Here is a 23,574-nt window from a genome sequence, read left to right as displayed (position 1 = left end):
ATGGAAATATTTAAAATAGCAGCTGAAGCTGACTTTTGGCACTGAGTGTTGAATATGATTATCTACTTTTCAATTTTATTAACACTTGTACAGAATTCAAACTTTGTGCTAAATATGCAAAATTCTGGGTTACCACAGGTAAAGAATTTTTCCTGCAACTATTTGGATTTTAACATCCTTCTCTCCTGTATGTTTGGGAAGTACAATTTTGGCACTGAAGGAGGGTTTTGGTTGGAGCCTGGGAGTGAGTCTGGTGTTAAACACAAAGTCTGTGTGCAGATGAGATAAAGCAGATTTCCAGAGCAGTTCAATGTGTGGATGTCTCACTAAGTAATGCAGAAAAATGTAATATAATTCTGATTTAATTTAATGGCTGCATGAAAAATTAATCTGCTCTAGCAGTGTAACACCTTCACTGCACCAACACCAAAAATAGTTTTTTCCATGAATTCCACGTGTGTGGTGGTGTTCACAGGGGTCCCAGGATGAGGAAAAGATGAGAATCTTGACTCCATGTTTCAGAAGGCTGATTTATTATTTTATGATATATATTATATTAAAAGAAAATGATATATTAAAACTATACTAAAGAATAGAAGAAAGGATTTAATCGGAAGGCTTGAAAAGAAAGATAATAAAATCTTGTGACTGACCAGAGAGTCTGAGACAGCTGGACTATGATTGGCCATCAAGTAGAAACAACTCACATGGACCAGTCACAGATGCACCTGTTGCATTCCACAGCAGCAGATAATCATTGCTTTTCTTTTCCTCTGAGGCTTCTCAGCTTCTCAGGAGGAAAAATCCTGTCAAAAGGATTTTTCATAAAATATGTCCGTGACACACGTGGCATGAGATTTGGTCACTGTGGTGGGAATTGTCTTCAGTGTTTGCTGGGTTTTGAGTTGCTGCTGCTTCAGACTTGCTAATTTTAAATTGTGTCTCATAACTGATAAAATGGCAAGAGTTTAAAGAGAGTCCAGTGAACGTTTCCTAGAAAACTTTGGGGAGAATGCAGAGCTGGTTCTTGGGTGAAGTGTTCCCATGGGTGTGCCGGGATTGATGGAGCTGAGCTGTCTCCACAGGTGCTGCAGAGCAGAAACCTCTGGCAGGATGTGGAGAGGCTGATGGGCTTAAAACAGAGCAGGATTCCTGAGGACTTTAAGATAAATATCACTTATTTATTTGTTTTTCTTGCTACTGAGCCGCTTTTGTTGAGGTGAATAACTCCCTGTGGTAAAGGCTGAGCTGAGCTGAAGGTGTTGTAGTGATTAGTGGGATGGCAGAGATGCACAAGGGAGCTCAGCAAACCCTGCTGGTGTGTGCAGGGGCTGGGCTGTCGTGAGGAATGAGAGATAAAAAGCAGAAATGTTCTGTGGGCAGAGTGGCCATTCAATCACTACAAATGTTCTTTGCTGCACTGGGAGAAGGAGGGACTGGAATCAGTTCCAGGGCCAGGGAGGGTGTTCTGCAGAGCAGAACCACCTGTGTGAGCAGGGTTCCAGGGAGTTTGGGTCAAGTGCAGAGGATGGATGGGCTGGGGAGGCAGGGGACCGTGCCTCAGAGCCCATAAATGCAGCCAGACAGGAGGAGCTGTAATAAAACTCTCCACAGAACAGTTGCTGCTTCTTCTACATTAAGCTGTTGTAAATTAATTTTGTATAAAATGATGCTTTTAACTAGGCCTCTGCTAATGGCACACTGGAGAGAGCTTTAACCCTGCTCAGTGCTCGGGAGTGGAGGAGTTTCTGTGGAAGTTCCTGGCTGATTTTGTGCTTGCAGCTTGGTCAGGGGGGTCTGGCTGCTGCCAGTGCCCTTGCAGGGACAGCAGGCTGGGGAAGAGCCAGGGGCTCCCTGGCCAGCAGCTCCCTAATGAGTGCTGCTGCCCTGGAACTGGCATCTAATGAGACCCCACAGGAGCTGGAGCAATCCCATTTTTTCCTTGGAGCACCATTTTAAACTTACCTAACTTATTTAACTTACTTAAATTCATCTCAGGAGCAGGGCACAGCACTGCTCAGCGTGTTTTGTCACTCTGTTCTTTGTCTTGCTGCTGTGGCTTTTAACTGGTCAGTCCTTTTTTATTTACAGCCTTGCAGGTGTAGTGGATGCATTTGTGTTGCTTTCAGAAGCTGCTGCCACTGCTGCCTCTGTGTTTTGTTTTCCAAAGCCTTTGCAATCCCTCCCATGAATTTACTCTGATATCTTACTCTCTAGATCTGCCTGGTGGATGATGTCAAATTGAATTAACTCTTTCTTTCAGCTGACAAAAATCTCTTCTAAATTCTTAAACTGGCACCGTCTCTGCTTCAGTGCAACAAATGACAGATACCAGTCTGATTTTAGTAAATAATTAGTGGTCAGTTGTGCCATTGGACAGTCTAACCTTGCCTGGGTATTTGCAGATACCTTTAGCACTTTTGAGTTGGATTCATCTCAACACAGATCCAAGTGAACTGGGCTGTGTTGGTACCGAAGCAAAATCTGGGGATTCCCTGGTATTAGAGAAAGATCAGCTTGATAAATCAGATCCAAATGGAGAACTGCCACAGGGGTTCAGTTCTCTTTCCTTTGGGTTTTCAAAAGCCTGTGACTGTCGGATTTTTCTAATGATTTTTTGTATTTTCATCATGTTATGTTCATCACGGCCCTGGTGCCTTCAGGCTTGGATAGGGGCAGTGGGAGGCAGAGGTTGGACTCAGTGATGAGGAAATTCCCAGCTCAGCTGTTTCCCCATGGAAACTTCTCACAACTGCTGATTTCATTCTGAGGCTAATCAGAAATGGATAGCACTCCCCTCTCTGAAAAATAAATAAAATGGGCTGCTTGAGCTTCTTGTGGAGCATTCAGCGCCTCATTTTTTCATGTTGTGCTATGGAGATGACTTCAGCATTAACTGGAGGGTAAATCTCAGATTTTATCCAGATGAGGCCCTGGCACAGCTGGAGCTGCCTCTGGATCCCTGGAATGTTGGGCCAGGTTGGGCTTCGAGCACCCTGGGATAGTGGAAGATGTCCCTGCCATGTCAAGGTGGGAATGAAATGATCTTGAAGGTCCCTTCCAACCCAAATAATTCCATGATTTTGTGGGATTTTAATAATTCCCTGCCTTAGCAAAGGTCTGCTGACCTCTAGTGTCAGGACATCACTTGATTTTCTGTGCTGGGCTTTGTGATCAATACAGAAAAATAATAATAATAATTTCTGGGTCTCCACAGTTCTCCTGAGTTCCAGGAATTTCTGATTAATTTAGACTCGATGACTCTACAAATTCCTCCTGCTCAAACTCCAAGTTTAAAATGAACTTGCCAGCCAGCTCTGACAAGTTCCACTTCTATATATATAGAAATAAAAATTCCACCTTTAGGGAACTACTTCTTTTTATGTTTGACTCTGTATAGTAAAAATTAAGGTCACTGAGTAAAATTACTGACTCTTGAACCTTTCCCAAACTTTTTATTTCTTTCAGACATTCATGTGCGTCATTTGCCATATTATATGATCTGAAAGTTCAAAGGTCTGAAAGGCTAATTTTATAGGAAAAAAAAATGAAGCTGAATTTTTCCTATGTGAAGGTGCTCCTATTCTACTTAATTTGTTTGGCTGGGAGTTTGTTTGGGTTTTTTTTTTTTCTGGATAACTGGTTGTTTCCATCAAAAATGGTTGGAGCAACTCATGAGAATTGACTTTTCTCTGAAAGTTGAAGAAATTAATCATAAAGAAAGGTAATCTGTTAATTTTTCCTAGTGTTTTTCTCACCACTTCACAGCTTTGCTTTTTTACTGCCTTGGAATAACTTGGGCTTCTGAAAACAGAGCACTGCCTAATAATAGGAAGCTTTCTGATTTAAAAATTAAGTTCTGTTTCCTTTTGCATATTCTGTGGCTATTACTTTGATTCTTTACAATCTTTTCCAACCACATCAGGTGCTGTTTGTCTTTATTCTTCCTGGCCTTTACAAAGTGCTGAATTTGGGGGGAGCCAGTTTAAATCTTATTTCCAAAACCCTCCAGGTGATGTTGTGGATCTGCCCCTCTGCTTCTGTAACGGGGGACATAAAATTACTCTTAATATTAAGAATAAATTTATAATAATTGATACATTATTATTAATATTTAAATATGGATATTTTACAAGTTACATTTTAATGTAATATTAAAATGGGACATTTTGAACAGAAAATCCAGAGGCAAGGGGCTGAACCTGAGGAACAGCTGGGGCTGTGCAGGAGCTGTGAAGCTGACAGAGATGCTCAGCATTGCCCTTGGATTCTGGATCCTTGCATGGGCAGTGGATTTCTTTGATGCAGGTTATTCCCATCTCAGAAATAATTGGAATATGTCTATTATCAAAAGCAACTCACTGCAGCCTTTCTTATGCAATATTTGGGGATTTTGACATCTTCATTTTTAGATCATCGGGGTAAGAAATAAAAGGTTACAGTGATGCTGAGCTGCTGTGGTGCTCAGAATTTGATTTTTTTTTTCTTTTTGGAGCAATGTCCAAGTCAGAATCTTTCTCCAGTGCCAGGCATTGACCAAGGCTCTGTGGACAGCCTGATCCCACTGACTTGGCCAGGGGCAGCTCTGCTTTGCAGGCCTTCATGTTCCCCACTGCAGAGAAAAACTTCTTTGGTTCCTTTTCTTGAGAGGAAAGCAATGAGCTGAGGAGGAACTTGAATAAATTCACACTTCATGTGTACATCTGGGTTTGCATCTTTGTAAAGAACAGATATTATTGATGCACTTATCTGGCTTAGAGCTGGAAATTTGAGCACTCCTCAGTGTGGTGCTTTTAAAATGAAGCAGTGGTATTCAGGAATAGATCCTAGATTAGCGAAACCTCACAGAACACAGGGAAAATGAAGTGTTTAAAGTAATTTAAGTCTTACAATGTTGGCTGGTAGCTACTATTCTCTCTTTAGATATTAAAATTTATTAAAATACAATGCAGCCAGAGGTTGAAATGCATTTTATGATTTTATACCCACATACAAAGCTTTCAATTTTTCAATTTTTTTTTTTTTAGCTTCTACCAAAGCAGTTTTTTTTGTGGCCTGAAATGGATCTATCACATTCTGCTTTGCCCAGAGCGCTTGGAGAACAAAACCAAATTAATTTAGCTTCTCCATTTTATTTTTTTTCCCTTGCAAGACTGAAAGACAAGAGTGACCCACTTTAATATTGGTGCTTCACCTCCTCCCCTCTCTCTGCTCTGGGCAGCTGTGGAATTCCTGGGTGCCAGGGGCTGGGTGGTGATGGTGTTACCCATGGATAACATTCCCTTGGGAAGGCTCTGTGGGTGCCCCTTGGAAACACAGGGTGAGGAATGGCCAACTCCAAGTTTACAGCTTCAGCAAGAAGTTTTTTATGTTGTTGGATTTGTTTTTTGTTGTTTCAGTTTGCCCTTTTTTTTTGTGTGGGGGTTTTTGTGTTGTTTTGCTTCTCTTAGTTTGGGATTTTTTTTTTGTGGGTTTGCTTTGCCAAGGAAGGCAAAAAGCAGAACCAAAAACCAGACAGCAGAGGAGGAAAGTAAAGCCTTGAACTGCAGGTCTGCCACAGAACAGGTTTCTTTGTGACCTCACTTTTTATTTGGCTCAAAGAAAAGTTTGGACAATGCTCTGAGGCACGGGGTGTGTCTTAAGAGTTGGATTTAGGGTCTTTGGGGGTCCCTTCCAACTCAGGATATTCTGTGAGGAACTAACCTATTGCCAGAGGACTGTTCTGAGGTTTTTACCATGCAAAATGAACAGTTTATTGCACTCCCACCCTCCTTTTGGAAACCAGTAACATTTTAGTTGTGTATCAGCAACATTTTTCCATCAGAGATCTGTGAGAACCTGGGTGAGGCTCCTCAAATTGTACCCAGGAGTGCCCTGGGGTGGGATATTCCCATTTGAGATGCCTGGGAGTTGCTGCATCCCTGCTATGAGCCTTCCTCTGTGCCAGCTTTGCTGGGGGATCAGTGCCTGGTATTTGATAGAGATGTGTGGGCTTGGATTTGCTTATTTTCTGGTTTAGAAAGCACGTGGGAGAAATGAGAAAGCAAGAACTTCAGCACTGGATGGAGGATGCCACTGCCAGCTCTGTGTGGATCCCACAGAAGCCGGGGATGCAGGATGAGGAAAAAATACTCTGCTTGTTGTGGCATTCACATTGTCTGGAAAAATCCTTTCGCCCAGGATTTTCCTCCTGGGAAGCTGAGAAGCCTCAGAGAAAAAGGAAAACAATTCTTCTCTCATTTGCTTCTCCTGTGTTTCGCTGCTTTGGAATGTGTTTGGAGATTGTTCACCCACAGGTGATTGTTCCATTGGATTCTGCTGGGAGTTGTTTTGACTCTTTGGCCAGTTGGGGCCAAGCTGTGTCGAGACCCTGGAGAGTCATTATTATCTTTTTAGCCTTCTGTCTGTATCCTTTCTGTATTCTTTAGTATATTTTAGTATAGAATTCTTTAATATAATATACTATCATAAAATAATGAATCAGCCTTCTGAGAACATGGAGTCGGATTCATCATTCCTTCCTGCCACGGGGATCCCTGAAAATACAATACCTTGTGGTGCTGTGTTTTGGAGGAGAGAAAATTCTCCTAGCTAATCACAGGCTGGGGATGTGTCAGAGAGGACCCTCTGAATTCTTTTTCTGGGGAGCTTAGCCAGCAATTCAAACACTTGTTCTAGAGCAATATAAAACCCTTAATTCCAGTGTTTAAAAAAAACCAAAAAAAAAAAAACAAAACCAAAAACAAACCAAAAAAAGGTAGTTTACATGGAAACATCAAGTTCAGACAGCTCAGATTTGGCTCCTCAGAGTTAGTAGTTGCTTTCTTGACCTTAACATGGCCACGCAGTGATCTGTAGGCTAATTCCAGAAGGAATCATTGAGTCTGGGCTGTGTCCTGCCTGTCTGCCCTTCCTCTGAAGAGAGAGAATGCTGTGGAAGTGACATCCAGAAAATACATAGGCCAGAGTTGTCCTGCATCTAGGAAAAATTACTGTAAAGCTACTTTAGGAAGAAAATACAAGTGAAATAATGTCATAGGTTGGTAAGGCTGGGCACGAGGTTTATCATCTGGCCAGTGACAGAGGTAGAAATTGCAGTAAATGGGTTCATTGCACCTGGTGCACAATTCCAAAGAGGAATTAAAAACTAAAAAAGCCGCCAGTGAGCACCTCACGCTCCAGTACATCAAAAAAAGGATGAGTTGGATGTGGCTTTAATTAAATCAGTCACAGGTTCGTGTTGCTGCCAGCATGGCTGGCACAAGGCAAGTGCAGCACAAGCTGCTCCTCCCAGATGTGTTCAGCTGCTGAACTGTCTGTGTTTGCACCACATCTACTCCCTTCCTTTAAATCCACTGTATCTCACAAATAAATCAGTGCTGGGGCTTGGTGGGAAGTGGGAACTGCAAAATCAACTTTGCTGTCAGCTCTGCTCCTGCTGGAGAGTAAAACTTCCAGCACCTCATGGACATGAAAAAATGTGAAATATGGATGCACCCTTCTGTTGGGGGATCGAGACCTGGAAAAAAGAGGAACATTAAAGGATATGTCAACTTTGTATTTATTTAAAAGTGCATTATCAAGGAAGCTGGTTCTTAAGGACCATCAAGGGATTCAATTTTATGTCTGTTCTTTTAACAGGTTAAACCTTGCCACCTGAAAGTCTCAAACACACAGTTCTGTGAGACAGCCAGAATTACTGAATCCAGGAGACTGAAGATGCTGCTGCTGCTGCTGTGGGAGCAGCTGTTCCTGGTGTCATTTGTTGGCTGCCTTGCAGGTAACAACAATCTCTAGTTTCTCTTTTAGAGCTGTGCATGAGTTCCCAAATTCAGGGTTTCAGCTGCACTTGAGGAGGAGAACCCAGAGGCTTTGAAATGCACAAGTTATGTGGAGTTCAGAAACCAAGCATGCAGTATATGTGTTAAATAATGGAAAATATTAAAAGTGAGTGAATGGAAAGAGCCTTTGCCATGTAGGGATGTGCTTTCCAAGCAGGCAGAAGATACTGGAATGTGTTGAGGATGCTGTTGGCAGCAGTGCATGGTGGATGTGCTGATTGAAGAGCTGCAATGTGTATTTGTCTTTAACTGGACACTGCAGATTCTTGCTGAAGCTGATTGTGCTGCATCTTTTCCCAAAACCCTGCTTTGGAAAGGGGTTTTTATTCCTGAGGAGCAGCCCTGGGTTGAACTGCTGAATTGGTGCAGAGGTTTGCTTTTCTTGCTGTGCCAGGCTGCTCTGGGAGTTTGGATCTGGTGCTGCTGCTGAGCTCTCCTCTCTGCTGCCACACCAGCCCTGCAGAGTCATTTCCCTTTCCCTTTTGGAGCTCAGTGCTCTCTCCCAGCAGCACAGGGCTCACTGTGATGATCTCTCTGCTCAGCTTCTCCTGCTCCAGCCTCCCCTGTGATGCCAGGGGTGTGAGGGCAGAGGAGCAGCTCCTGCCCTGTCCTCAGGGCTTGGTTCTGGTGAATTCTGTGCCCCCTTTACCAGGCCTGCCAGGAGCAGGGCAGTGCCCAGATCCCCCCTGTGCATCCTCTTGAAGATGGGCAGCACAGCTCTGGGAGCAGGGCAGTGCCTACACTTCGTGGAGCATGAAAATCGAGTGGTTTATCCCCAGGACCTGCTGTGGATGCATGAGTTTGCTTTCCAAGAGCTCCAGGGGGAGGGAAATGCTGTGGCTGCCCTGGGCAGTCCCAGGCTGGGATCTCCCTCTGATCCTGTGCTGTGCCAGCCTCCCCTTCCATCCTCTTGCATCCCTTGTGCCCTGGCTGTGCTCAGCAGGGTTGGAGTCCTGCACACAGCTCCAGGGTGGATGGATTTATCTTCTCACGGAGGCTCAGAGGGCCAGGATTGGTTTTTGGCTGTCAGGAACTTTAAAGAAGGGGAAGTGACATTGTTAGAGCAGTGTCCATCCTCCCAGCCCTTCTCTGCACCTATTTCAGAGGACTCCCTGCAGCTGGGTACTTGCCAAATGTCAGTGTAATGGCCATGGGGAGTTGGTAAATTGGAGAGCCAGCAAGAAGTCAAGTGAAAAGCTGATTTTCCTGTTTCCAAAGGCCAGCTGGCATGCTTGGGAGCCTGGAGCACCCATTAAGGATGCACATCCCAGATTTAATGATGGATTGGTGTAACTGGGGAGGTTCTGTGGAGTCCCTGTCAGCACCTGCAGAGACAGGAGTTCAGCCAGATGCAGTTCAAGGAAATGAGCATTTCCAGCTGCCTGGCCCATCCCCCTGAAAACTCTGCAGAAGGGCTCAATCCTGACAGAAAAACCTGTTATTTGGGCATGTGTTCCATGCTACCATGACCTGTTTGCTTCAATTGCATGAATATCTTCAGTGGACCTAAAATCCACTTGGGAATCCTGGGGCTGAACTGATTCAAAACAGATTTTAGTAAGAGCACGCTGTAAATGTGGAAATAAGTTGTCAAACAATTTGGAGAATTTTATTTTAACCTCTTATTAAGACAGATCAGCAGGCATTCTGCCTGCCCATAGAAAACCATTTTTCTTTTGCTTTGCCTATAAGCAAAAAGACAGTTCTTGGAAGAGCTGTGTGCAGTTCAGTGTTATGAAATACCATCACAGCTGCAGAAAAGGAGATGATGCTGATCTTGGCTTATGAACCCTGACATTGTCTGTCTTTGCAGATAATGTATTTCAAACTAGGACCCTTTTTGCAGTGTCCTATATTGAATTGCTTTTCCTTTATCTGTTGTGAATCTTCATAGTTCATCAAAGAGGAGAATGTGAGAGGATCTAATAAAAAAAAACCAGTGGCCCTTGGGTTTTTGTTTATTGAAGTATGGTTGTATCTGTATGACTAATGATCCCATGGGGTTTTTTGGTCCATTTACCTTGGGGAGCAAAAAGGTGATTACTGAGTATTGAAAATTTATATATATGTGGGGTTTCCAAATGTCTGCCTTGTTAGAAGAGGCATTTCAAAACACAAACTTTAGCATTATTATCTTTAAATTACTCTGAAGACCAACTTCAAAGACAAAAATTAGTAAAACATGCAGAACAGCATCAACAATGAAAATGCCAGACTAAGCTGTGGTGAAGTAATGAATTAATTCCAGGTGTAACTTCCTGCAACTTGTGATTCTTGTAGGGCTTACATCCCTCCTGAATGTGCTGGTTGCACTTGGTCTTTGGGGAACTGGGGTGGAATTCCTGTCTGGAATATGTGAGGAGCAATTTGATGAGCAGTTTGATGCATTTGTGAGCCCCCATCACGTAAGTGTGTAAAAACCTCCCTGCAGTTTGTGAGGCAGCTGCATTTTCTGACCACTTTTGTGCGTTTTTGGCTTCATTTTCCTGCTCCTGGAGAGCAGGAGAAGGCACCAAGGGCAGTACTGGGCTGCTCCAGCCCTGCAGAGAGCACAGGCTCTGCTTTCTTCACTCCCTCACAGTGCTCTGCTGTTCTCTCTGCTGAAACCAGCTGCTCTCCTCCCCAGAAATGGATGCTCCTAAATCTTCTGAGATTTAACAGAAAAACAACTTCTGAAGGGTTGTTGAAGGGGAAGGAAAGCTGTGAATAAAGAGAGAGCTCAAAGAAATGAAACAAGGAGGACTCTGTGTGTAAATGCATAAATTTTTTCTCCTTCAGGAGATGAAGGGGCACATTTCAAACATCGTGTCCAGGGTGAGGCTGGAGACGCCACTTGGATTAACTTTCCCTCCTGGAATTCTGACTCCTTGCCATCACAAACTGTATGTCCTAACACTGGCTTTGCTGCACTTTATTTACATAGAGAAAACCAAAAATAATTATTAAATTTTTTTCCTCCAGCCATTGCAAGCCTTGGCAAAAAAATAACCAAACAAAACCACAAACAAAAAAACCCAGCCAATGCAATACTGTAATATATAGAAATTATTTGGACATTGAAGCCTGGTTCCTCTTCTGTCACTTTTATACTAAAATTTGCCAATAGGGAGATTTTTCTTCTAATTCCTTATTCAGCAGTCCATTTGAGTTAAAAACTAGATCATATTCTGTATATTTCTTTACGTCAATTCAGGTATTTTTATTGCTTTCATTTTCATTTTTTCATTTTGTTTTCTCAGTCTAATACAGAAATAAACTGTTAAGCCCTCAGGCACAGGAATGTCATGTATCAGATTCACAGTTCTCTTTTTGAGTATCAAGTTTAGGATGCTTATGAAATTGGAAATCATGATTCATTCTTTATTTTCCAAAGAGCATGAAAAGAAACCTTCAGTGGTCTTACTGCTCTGATGGTGGGATTACATCATGCCACAAGGAGAGCAGAAATATCCCCTTCACATTTAGTCTTTGCTGGGGAGTTTCTTTATGGGTAAAAGTCCATCTGTAAAAAAAAAAAAAATAACATCATTTACTACTCTTGTTCAAATTCTGTTTTCATTAAGAGTTACAGCCTTCAGCCAGAGCCAGCCTGGCTTTTGATGCATAATTCTTTTACATATTAATAGTAATCTCCTTTTTGTGCATTACACATGCCCAGCCATCGTGCAGCTATGCCAGTAGTGACTGTCAGAATTGTTTAGCTGGGATGGCTTGTGCAGCACTACCAGCATTCATTGCACTGCCAGAAAGTTTGGGTTCAGTTAGTTACAGAATGAGAAACTGGCCTTGAGAGTTCTGCTTTTATCTGAAGTGTTTGGGGAGCAAAAAAGTGATTAGTGAGCATTAATATATATATATATATTTATATTTATATATATATTTACATATTATATATTTTTACATCTATGTATATATTCAACGTGTCAATTTTGAACATTCAACATGTTCAACATTTCAAAGCACAAACTTTAGAATTATTATTTTTAAATTACTCTGAAGAGCAACTTCAAAGATAAAAACAAGTAAAATATGCAGAACAACCCGAAGAGTGAAAGTACCAAACTAAGCTGTGGTGAAGTCATGGATTAATTCCAGGTATAATTTCTTGCAGTTTTGATTCTTACAGGGTCTTCACTTCTTGCTGCAAATCCTGCCTTCCTCTGCAGCTCCTTTATTCCTCCTGTAGCAGCCTTGGGCACTCCTGGGTGAGGTGACCACATTTAATCCATTCACTTGGAATTAGGTGAGGTGAAAAAATCATGAGGATCTGTGTTTTCTGGTCAGCTGGATATAAACTTGGAGCTGGATCTAAATTTAAGCCCAAAGCCCATGAAAAGACCTTTGTTGACATCCCAGCCTTTCTCCAAGTTCATGGATTTCCAGGAGTCTGGGTTTCCATGGTGGGTGTGCTCTCACCAGTTACAATATTGAACTCCACAAGTGCAGGAAATGCTGTTATATTCACATTCTTTTTGAAAGAGACCTTTAATAGCTTTTGAAGAGTCTCCTTGGTCTCTGCTTTGTCTTTCCAGCTGAGGGAAGCCTCCTCTTGAAGAGCAGCTCCCTGGTGCTGCAGATGCTGTCTAACCTTAAAGCCGAATCCTCACCTTCAGACAATTAATGCCTCATTTTAACGAGGCAAATGCTGCCTTTATCTTCATTAATTAAGCTCATTGCAGATTTGATGACATTTGAATGGAGGAATTTTGGCTTGTGGCAATTCTGATTTTCGCATAAATTACCAAGAAGGAATTTCCAAGTGGTTTATCCTGCAATAAAATTCTGTTACTGCAAATATTACTGAGCATGAAGGCTGCACATTTGTACTCCTGCAGTTCTTCTGCCTACTGCAGTTTGAAGTGCAGTACAATAGAGCAAATAATTCCAATATATTTCATGTAAAAGGTTATGGAGCTTGGGCACATTGAATAGTAATCCCTACTGGAATGCTTACTCCAGTCCACAAATAAATATTGATTTAACAGGAATTGTGGTAAGTCCCAGTGCTTTAGGACTTCTGTTTGCTGCATTTTTTGGTAGATAGATCATAGCCTGGTATTTTGTTTATGGCTTTTTATTTGCTGTGTGAATTCAGCCTTTTTTTGCCCAGACACCTTGGAAAAAGCTACTTTTGAAGATTCCCAGCTTGCCTGCTTTGTGACAAGGACAGCACAGGAGCCTCTCCACGGGTGTTTTTTGAGTTTTAGTGTGGAATAACACAGTCAAAGTTTCAGAAAGTTGTTGGAAGACTCTTTGCTTCCATCCTTTCCACCCCTTAACTTGGGAAGCTCAGGACACCATGGAGTTAAAAAAATCAGATTAAAGAGGCTGAGACTGACAGTTGAAAAACAGGGGAGGTACACTGGGTTGAAATCTAAAGCTGAATAATTTGGCAGATGTTCAGCAAAACAGCCGAACTGAGAATAATTCAGTTTGTATTTAAAAAAAGCTCTTCAGTAGAAACTGTTCTGATTTTTCTTTGTTCTTAATGATGATGTTCAAAATGAATGCTTTAAGTTTTTAATTTTTGGTGATTTTAAATATGTGGCTGCCAGTGCCTTGGACAAAAGCTTTATTTGTGCCATAATTAACCTCTCAGTTTTTCGTGTAATAACAAATGTGTTAATAGTAGCCTTTAGCTCCTGCAGTACAGGATGTACATATCAGCAGTGAGATTTCAGGGATCAGTATTTATCAGGGATTAAAACACAATTTACACGCTGTTTTTTCAGTAACAAAATAACCCAATATTGCAGAGTCTAAAGCTTAACCTCAACCGTATTTACTAAACGTGTTTGAAAACCTAAGCGAATAAAAGCTCATTTATATTCCTGTCTGATTAGCACAATCAGAACTTATTGATGCTAAAACGAGCCAAATTTCCATAACTATAAACAGAATATTAAAATACAGTTGACTAGCAGAGCATGATGCCTTTCCCCTCCTTGGATGGAACATGGAGTTATGACTTTCTTGGTGACTTTTTAGGGGTCTTTCAAGAAAATCAAAGACATTTCAAAGCCAGGCCTTTGGGCAGGGAAGCAGAACTCTTTCCAGGCAAGTTTTGCTGCCTTGGAATAGAAAGCAGAAGATGATGTGTAGGTGAATGTGTTTGTGCGTGGCTGTCCTTAATTTCTGCATAGTTGGGGTCAGATGTTCAGGAGCATTTGAATGTAGGAACCACTTCTTTTGAAGCAGCCACTAGAAGTATTTGTAGTATTTTATTCAGTAGATGGGGCCAGAAAACCTGAGTGAAGAGGGGGAGGTACAGAGTGACTTTGTGCAGTGGTGTAAATTAAGGAATTCCATACTGAAGCCAACTGGGTGTGTAAAATGAGAATTACAGAATGGTTTGGGTTGGAGGAGACCTTAAAGATCATCCAGTTCCACTTCCTTTCACAGGCAGGGACACAGAAACATGGGATAATAGCACAATAAAGGAGTTTTGAGGAGACCTGGGTTTGATTTTGATGGCTGTGAGTTTGTGCAGGTGACTCAGGTTTCCATTTAAATTGCCAGGAGAAAGCCCAGTGACACTTTGGAAGTTTCTGTGTCTGGGTGAAGAGTCCCAAAGCTGAGACTTACTACATTATCCTAAATACACATCAGGGTTGGTTCCTATCTCTGAAATGTCATTTTGTTGAAAAGTACCACGTGAGGAGTGAGCATCGCTTTTATTCAGCAGACACAGCAGAGTGTGTCGGGATCCTGTTTGAAATAATCAGAAAATTTTGCATCTCCAGTGCTGCCACTCCACCCTCAGAGACTGTGAGCTGCAAAATCACACCTTGCACCTGCTTTGCAAAATTATTTGGGGCAACTCGAGGTGCTCTGCATGCAGCAAGGACTGCAAAGAGAAGTGTGGCATTCCCTTGCCTTTGGCAGTTGTTTTGCAATGAGAACTTGAAAATGGTTTAAACCTGAATTAAAAATAGCTTCATTTGCATAGTCTGGGGTAATTAGTGTGTGTTTTACCCTCCTACAGCTATTTATAACTCTGTAAGCAGTAAAGAAAATCCTCAGGTAGTTGGATGTTTGATTCAGTTATTGTCCTGTAGCTCAGGGGTGGCACATACAGGTCTCACTGTTGGTAAACACCTGAGTGGCAAATTGGGGTACTGGAGATGATGGGCATAGCTTGGGAGAGATAAGGTGCAAAAAGAGTTCCTCTTCCAATGCTGTGCTGCATGTCCTGGAAAAGTTTTTAGCTTGATTATTCCAGCTTATTTCCAGGCTTTATGTTGCCAGAAATCATCCCCTGGTAGAGACTTTATGAATTGGGTATTTTAAAGTTTCATCCCATTTCTCATTTTTAAGGTTTGCTGTGTAGGGAGATCCCATGGCCCTGGATTTATTGAGTCAGGGCAGCTCTGGGGGTGTGGAATGCAAGGAAAGATGTTTTCCCTACGCTCTTCAAAATGAGAAGAGGCATTTATCCTGTATCAACAACTTGAAAATAGGACGGATTCATTCCTTGCCACGATGTTTTGTGCTGGCTGGGAGATGATTCCAGCAAGCACTGATAAGAGAGTGTTTTCTGAGACAAACTGCTGACAGTAATGGTGCCTTGGCTTTTTGGGCAGGGGGTGTGTGACAGTTCTTTCTGCCTTCAGAGTTCATAAGAATTGCCTTTGATTGCAGCTGTAGAAAAACCCTAAATCTGAATTTGCTTGCTAGCCTTTGTGAAACTTTATTGTAGACCACAGACTATAGTTAAAAGTAAGACAACTACATGGCTGGATCTAATTTTTATGCATAATTTATATATAAAACTAAAGATTCATCTCCAATTTCCCATCTGCATCCATAGCATTGCTGCAGAGGGGACATATTTCAGCTTTTGCAAGAGTTTGCCTACTGAGTGACAGTAGTGAGCAACATATTGGGAAATATTACTTCTAATTCATTTTTTAAAGTTTTTTGATTCTTAACGTGAAATATTGTATTCTGTAAAGAGATTCTGACGAGAAATTGAAATTACATAAAAGCAAAGAGGAAATGAGGGAGAAAAAGCAGTTGTTTCAGATCATAACCTCATTGGTTGGGGTGACAGTTTCAATTCCTTCTGAGTTCTCTCCAGTTCTCATCCTTTTTATGTTGGATTAAGTAACAGTTTTTGTCTCCTTATTCCCATAGCAACCTTATCTCTCTTTATTTTTTTGATGTAAATCTGCTTGTCTCTTACTGTCTTTCAAAGCTTGTGCATGAATAGCTTGTGAAGGAGAGGAGCGTGGCAAGGAGAGAGCAGAGACTTTTTGGCACAGAAAATAAGGGAAAGAATATTTTTGAGCAAAAAATAGAGAGCTTAAAAACACTTTTTTTCCTCCCAAAGCTATTTATTACATCGTTTTCCCGTGTAGTTTTTTTCATGAAGCTTTAGTGCTGTTTTAGGATGTTGTGTGAGCTGAACTCCTCCAGTTTAGGCCAGCCTGAAATACAGATTTCATGCCCTGTAGCACTGTAACTTGGGAAAAGTTGGTTTCTATAACTTGGGAAAGGTAAATCTTGCCTTGCCATGGTTTTGCTCCACGTGGGATCTCTTAGGGGAAGGTTGAGTTTTGGGCAGGACCCCCAGCTTTGTGTCCAGCTCTGGGAGGAGAATCCTGGTGCTGGAACCCTCAGAGTGCCAGGGATGAGGCTCCAGATCCTCAGGCTGCACATCCTCAGCCAGGGGCAGCTGCTGCTTGGCCTCAGGCATTAAATGAAGGTGGAAAACGCAGCTGTTGCTTTGTCTCCCTACATCTTTTCCTCCTATTAAATAATTCCCTTGATTGGACTTGCTTAATATGTGTCTGAAGTGCAAGGGAGACATTGGACACCAATATCATTTTAGATTTTTAGATTTTAAGCCTAAATTCTGAGATTTTTTTAAACAGGAGCCTTTTGAATTGCTGGCTTCATTTCTGTAAAAAATATTTATAAATGACAAAAAATTTTGGCATTTCCTGCACAGCTCCCCTCACCTGGTAAAACTTTAAATCAAAAATACTTTAATTCTTATGTGTCTGTGCTTGGTTTCTTTGTTCAAGGAAAGAAGTGATGTTCCTTAGGACTTTTTGCATTGCAGGACTGTTCTTAAAACTCTGAAATGTGGATTATTTGGGAAAACAGAACATACATTCACTAAAAAAATCAAAGCAAGTCCTTGCTAAGGAAGGTATTTCAGCCCTTGATTTGTTTGTCAGAATTACCCTAATGGGGTCTTGTTAGCCCATTTAACGTGCTTCTGATAATATTAAGATAATACTTTAAAATGTTTACATTACATTTATACCCCATTAAGGGCCTGATCTGAAGCCCATTGAAGTTAATAGGAACGTTCAGTAGGCACTGAATGCTTTGATCTTTCAACTGTACTTTTTGCAAGTTAGGAAAAAAAAAATCAAACATGAAAATTGTTCCAGTCAACAGAAGCACGACTGTGCTGTGCCCTACCCCACCCTTTGTGGCTCATAAAGCTATTGGATTTGGAACCTCCTCAAACTGAGATAAAGATTTAGAATATCAATTTGGGATGTGTTTCATCCAGGCTGTGATGTAGAGAAAAAGGGTGTTGCTAAAAGGGTTTGGCTGAGCAGCTGAAATAAGGGAAGGCTTGGCTGGGTGGCTGAGAGAATTTGATTTCATCATGTTGTAGATGTAGGGTTTATTTTAATTTTTTTTTTTTTTCTTTTGAGATGTGGAGTGCCCTGGCATGGTTTTAGACAACATTACATTATTTAAAGAATACCTTCAATAAGATAGAGCAGATGTCCTTTTGTTTTGAGGTCGCTTGGAAGATGTGCAGAGGGAGATTTAGGGATGTGGTTTAGTGGGACTTGGCAGTGCTGGGGACTCGAGACTCTTGGAGATCTTTCCCAGCCTAAATGATGCTGTCATCTATAACAAGCACAGATCTTGTGATCTACAGAATTACTCTGACATTCAGTGAATTTATAAGAAATACACAGCAGAGTTTGGCTGAATTAACCCCTGGCTGCAGCTCAATAAATGTGGACAGATTGCAAATAACAATTTCACTGCCTCCACTGCGTATCACCTTACTTTAAAGATACTTTCTCAGAGCTCCAGTTTGCTGCTAGCTTGTGTATTTTGCTTTCTGATGTTCATTACAAAGCCAAGTAGGCATCTTAAAGCTGAAGCAGTGGAAGTTAGAGAGCTGCTCCTATTACACTGCATTGCTGGTGTCTCTATTCTGGTATTGATTATGTATTTTATGTCTTGTTTCTCATCCACTGTGGCACTGAGCAGTTACAGAGAGCCCAGGCTGGGACTTATGGGGAGTCTCATTTAATAACCAATTCTCTGTACTTATGAGAAGAGATGCAGTACCTGATTTTATTTTCCTGTTATTGCTTCTCTCAGCCCTGTGCAGCGAGACATCTCTCTTTTTTTTTTATGGAACTGTATTTTTTCAGCCCATGACTTTTTATTCAATTGTAGTTAAGGATATATTTCTGAGGATTACATCACCCTGCAAGGAACAGTGTGACTTGGGCTGGGGATCAGGCTGCACATGGAGCATCTGCCATGGAACAATTCTGCTCAGATACCAGCAAAAAGATTTCAGGTCTCCCTGGTTTTGGGGGTTTTCTCCTTACTTTCATGTCTCAGTCTATTAAACTCTCCTCAGCAACACTGGGGTTGTATTTATGTCCTAAATGGAGTAGCAGAACTCAGCTATTTCTCAGGAGTTGTTTTTTTTTTCCCACTCCTGCAGCCTCTGTTGTTGAATGGTCTGATGCTGAATTTATTAATCTGTGCTGTTGCTTGCTCAGGTGTAATCCTGTTCAGCCACATTTATTCATCCACTGAAGGATGTGCACATTGGTCCATCATGGCATATTAAAGGTTTGCCTCCTCCTGCCACAGCTGTCATCTCCTTGACCCCTCAGTAAACTAACAGTCTTCCACATAATTTTGCTTTCATTCAAGTGTAATGCCATTACTGTGGAGGCAGACAGAATGCAATTCTCTAAAGATCTTGTCTCATTCCCTTCTCTTCCAGGGAGGTTAATGTGCTCAGATGATCCCTGCCTTTTCTTTTTGCTCTCTTGCTGCAAGAAGGGCAGAAAAAAATAGTGCTCCTGGATAATCTGTTTGGACTGGCTTTTGGGGGATGGAGCAGGCTGGGAAGATGAACTCACCAGCTGGGTAGAAGCTCTCTTTACCACTTGTGTTTCAAATGCTTTCATTTGTTTTCCTAGCACTTTTTATTTCTACAGCTTTTTACAAAAATGTTGTACAGATGTTTTCCTGAAATGGAAGTAACTGAGTCAAAACCTCTTTACCCAAAGCAAGCTAAGCCGGGTTGAAATATTAATGATGTGTGGGAATCACTTTAGTCTGAAGTTGCAGCAGTGTTTTGTCCACAGCCATTTGTCATTTACAAGTGGTACCACTGCAGAAAACCAGGAATGTCTGCAGGGGCAGTGCTGGGGTCACAGGGATTCCTGATTTTGGGAATGAGAGCTGGGGGAGGAGAAAGGAGCCAGCCCCAGCAGGAATCCTGTCCCTGAGTGCAGGTTCCTTGGATGAACTTACTGTCATTGTCACAGCTAATGACGTGGAATGGCATTGATTGCCTCTACTGTACACACTGCTATTTTACCACTAATTAAGTTAAAAAATCAAATGAGGCAGTGATTTGTTGGGTGTAGGGGCTGGTTCTGCCCTGCCACAGCCTCTCATCTGCTGGCTGAGCTCTTGTGTGTGATTTGCCAGAGGCTTCCCTGGGTATCAAATGAGTGTATGAGTGTGTGATATGATGCTTTTGATTCTTAATAATCTGATATTAACAGAGGTATTTTGCATTTTCTTGTCTGTTGTTAACACTCCTTTGCATTCAGCTGGTTTTGAACCTCTGATTTCTTACTACATCTCTCTTCCTGATTTTATTTCAGATTCTCTTCAGAAGAATTTTTATGCTGCTTTAGTTAGCAAAATGTAGCATTTTTCTCCTTAGTATTTCATAACTTCAGCTCTTAATAACACATGCTGCTCTAACTTACTCTTTCATCTTTTTCTGTATCTCTCTTTTGCTTCCATTTAAAAGTTACTTTAGCACCTCTTTAAGCCAATTGCATCTTGGCTTCATCCTTTATTTTTCTCCTGTCTTTCCTGATGAGCATTCAGTGGAATTACTGTCTTAGTTTCTTCAAGAAACCTTATTGCCTTATAATGAATGAGTGGGGGGGGAAGAAAAAAATCAACTTATCTTGTGATTTCGGGTCTGAGCTTTGTGTCTAAAGCTGTGGGACCTGAACATCCTTGCAGAGTGTGGTGTTTACTGATTCTGTGCCAGGGTGGGATTGGTTTGTCCCATCCCAGAGGCGGGCAGAGGGCCGGGCACGGGGAGCTCCTGGTGTGCCACACGCCCTGGGTTGCATTGATCTGTCTCTGCACAAGGTGACCCAGCAGCTCCAGGTACTGAATTCTCACCACAAAAGCTTTGGGTAGTGAATTTAATTTATTCTAAGTCATGCTTGCAAGGGTCTCCTGCTCTTGCTCCAGACACTGCAGGTCCCAGTTCAGCCTGAGCCAGGCCAGATGCAGTTTTGTCATCTCTTTGCCCTTTTGTTTAATTGTGTAACGATTATCGTTCATAAAGCAAAACCTGGGATTTGTTATCTGCCTGGGGATTACACTGATTGGGTTTTCCACGTGCCTCTGCTACATCTGGGTCAGAGCAATGATTAATATTGAAAGACAGCTTTTGTAACCAGGCTGAAGCTCTGGCACACGTCCTGAAAAGGCTGCTGTGATTTTAGAGAGGGGCACAAGTGGATGTGTGGCCGAGCGAGGGGAATTTGTGCTTGATGACAAGCAGGTGGAATCTGTCACCCTGGCTGGGCTGATCAGCCTGGGCTTATCACTGGCAGGAGCAGTGGGATGAAAGGTGGTGCTTACAGTGCTCAGAGTGGAGAAAATCAGCTGTGCCAGAGGTTATTCACAGCTCTGCATTGGCCTCACAGGTATCACAGCCGGGTTTCACTGTGTGACCCTGGTGTTAGCCCTGCCCCACTCTGCAGTAACTGACCTGGGGCTGTCATTCTGACTTGGGTTTGCCTGGCTGCAGCCTTTGGGTCTGTCGTGCCTCAGAGAAGCCTCCAGGATCAAGTGCTTTGACCTTGTGGTGGGAGCATCCTGCAAAGAGCTGCTCTGGGCATCCCCTGGAGCTGCTCCCAAATCCCTTCATCCCGCACCAGGGAGCCTGTGCTGCCTGCTGGGAGCTGCTGATGGCAAGTACACGCGTGAGAAAGTTGTTTACACAGCTCCACAGCAGCAAAACAGCAACCACAGGTCCAGCTCTGTGTGTTGGAGCAGCCACTGCTCCTCTGGTTCCCCTCAACATCCGCCCAGGAGCGCGGAGCCAGAGCTCAGAGCCTGGGTGCACAGTAGCCTCACACCGTCCACTGAGCACTCAGGCTCTTGAAAACTAATTAAACACACTCAGCAGCACTTCAGAGGTTTCCAGGTAAGACAGGAAAGTGGCTGCTTTAATAGCAGGAAGCCCTGGTGTGTGGTGATGTGCGCCGGGGTGCCAGAACGAGGGAAGAGAGGAGAATCTTGTCTCCATGTTTCAGAAGGCTGATTTATTTTTTTATGATACATATTATATGAAAAGAAAATGATGTATTAAAACTATACTAAAGAATAGAAGAAAGGATTTCATCAGAAGGCTTGAAGGGAATAGAAAGGAATGATAATAAAATCTTGTGACTGACCAGAGAGTCAGACACAGCTGGACTGTGATTGGCTGTTAATTTAAAACAACCACATGAGACCAATCACAGATGCACCTGTTGCATTCCACAGCAGCAGATAATCATTGTTTACATTTCGTTTCTGAGGCCTCTCCGTTTCTCAGGAGAAAATCCTAGCAAAAGGATTTTTCAGGAAATACGTCCATGGCACTGGTGTGAGCCATAGTGCTGGAATCTCGCTGATGGGGCTGCTGCTTTGTGCCTCTGACAACGTTTGTGGTCTTTGGCAACCTTAATTCTGGCATTTTCTACCTCCAAGTAATTGAGTTTTCAGCCTCAGTGTGTTCTTTTAATTTTATTAGGGACTAGAGAGTAATAAGTTTGCACAATGCTGAATTAGGTTATGCAGTGGTTTTCTTCTGCTTTTCATTAAATAATTAATTAACAGCTCGTGCTTGTGCACAGGTTGGAGATGTGACTTCGGTGGGAAACTTCATCATTTGGCTTTCATCTTCAGCACTGGAGAAATTACTGTGCCTCATGGACTCTTCCATGGTCTGTCTCCTGGAGATAAAGTTCTAATTTTCATTTTTGCTTTTTTTTGTGAACCTGGCAGATTAGTATTGTTTTAAACATCTCCACTGTCCACATCACAGTAACGTGGGCTTCTTTCAATTTTTCTGCCTTATCTGCCACAGAAAATACCTGTTTTGCTTGTCAGCTGCAAATGGCATCAGGGTAAGAAATGCCTTTCCCTGCATTCCTGTTCCCTGAAGTCTGTAAGGAAATAACTCCATCGTGTCTGCTTTAGCCACATTTTTGCAACTGTGAAGGAAGTGAACAAAATCTCTTCTGGTTTGCTTTGATGTGCTCCTGAACGTCCATTAAGCTACAACCTCAGTGTTGCTGTATGGTGCTGGGATAGAAATAGATCATTTTTCTTATCTCTGCTGTCCTTCTGAGCCTGTTAATGTAGTCTAATCCCAGCGAGTAACCCCAGAGATTCTCAGGCAGAAATGTTTGCAGCAATTTTGCAGAACCTGTTTTAGGCTGTGGTGACATCCTGGTGCTCACTCACGTCCTGCTGGGGCTGGAGAGGAGTCCAGGGAAGAGCACATTGTGTCCCTGATTCAGAAATGGTGAGTTTGAACTTCACAGGAGCAATTAATGTCAGTCCCAAATGCTGTGTTCAGGATACTGAGTCTGAGGTGCTTTATTTGTCAAACGTGGAAATTCGCCCACCTCTTCCTTCAAATTGTGATGTGAATAGTTAATAAGTGAAATAACTGTTCTTCCTCTGCATGAGCCAGGCAAATGTACTCTGAAAACATATTACTTTTATTTCTGCCTCTTTTTCATCTTCAGTAATAGAATTAAAAGTTTAAATTTCTCCTAAATTCCTCTGTAAATATTATTTTTGTTACGGTGTGAATCAATCCTTGCACCTTATCCTCTCTACAGCTCACTTTGAGTGGGTTATTGAATTCAGTTATGTAGAAATAGTCACCTTCTCCAGGTTCCCTTGTATTTCTTTTATTAAAGAGTTGAGGCATAACATACCCGAGGTTGAGAACCAGTAAAGAGGAGAATTATTAAAATAAATACAAAAAATAAAAGTCCATTAACATGTGTTAATGCCCAGTGTTTAACATGCCCAGTTAAAAATACTGAACAGCAGCTGGACCTGGAAATAAATCCCAACTGATTTTTGGAACAGAAAATGGCGCAGGTGATTCTGGCAGGGTGAGTTGGGAGTTAAGGCTGGGTCTCTTATTCTTGGTTTATTATTTCACTGCTATGAAATAATTATTATTACACTGGTATATATTAATAGTAATAATATATACATCTATTATATAATCATATAATATATATAATATATATATTATTATTTTTATATAATATAAATAATATTACTCACTGTTGATGGATGAGGAGATGATGTGTTTCGTTGCACATACAACAAAATATTTCACGTTATTTTTTGCTCAGCCCAGGTAAGGCCCCACGTTTGGATGAGCGCACAG

At 41.9% G+C, this 23,574-nt stretch overlaps 1 protein-coding gene across 2 annotated transcripts in view; it reads left to right on the top strand.

Annotated features, from left to right (window-relative positions):
• Nucleotides 1-23,574, top strand: part of CNTN3 (contactin 3) — a 99,446-nt gene that overhangs the window by 16,484 nt on the left and 59,388 nt on the right. For both annotated transcript variants that reach the window (XM_030956757.1, XM_030956756.1), the window contains exon 2: nt 7,642-7,780. In XM_030956757.1, the coding sequence (XP_030812617.1) occupies nt 7,720-7,780 (61 nt within the window). In that variant the 5' untranslated portion in view covers nt 7,642-7,719. The remainder of the gene's footprint in view (nt 1-7,641; nt 7,781-23,574) is intronic.

This window comes from Camarhynchus parvulus, chromosome 12 (genome assembly GCF_901933205.1).
Source record: "Camarhynchus parvulus chromosome 12, STF_HiC, whole genome shotgun sequence".
In the NCBI taxonomy this organism is placed as follows: domain Eukaryota; kingdom Metazoa; phylum Chordata; class Aves; order Passeriformes; family Thraupidae; genus Camarhynchus; species Camarhynchus parvulus.
Note: the sequence above shows the minus strand (reverse complement) of the source record. Positions and strands in the feature narration are given on the sequence as shown.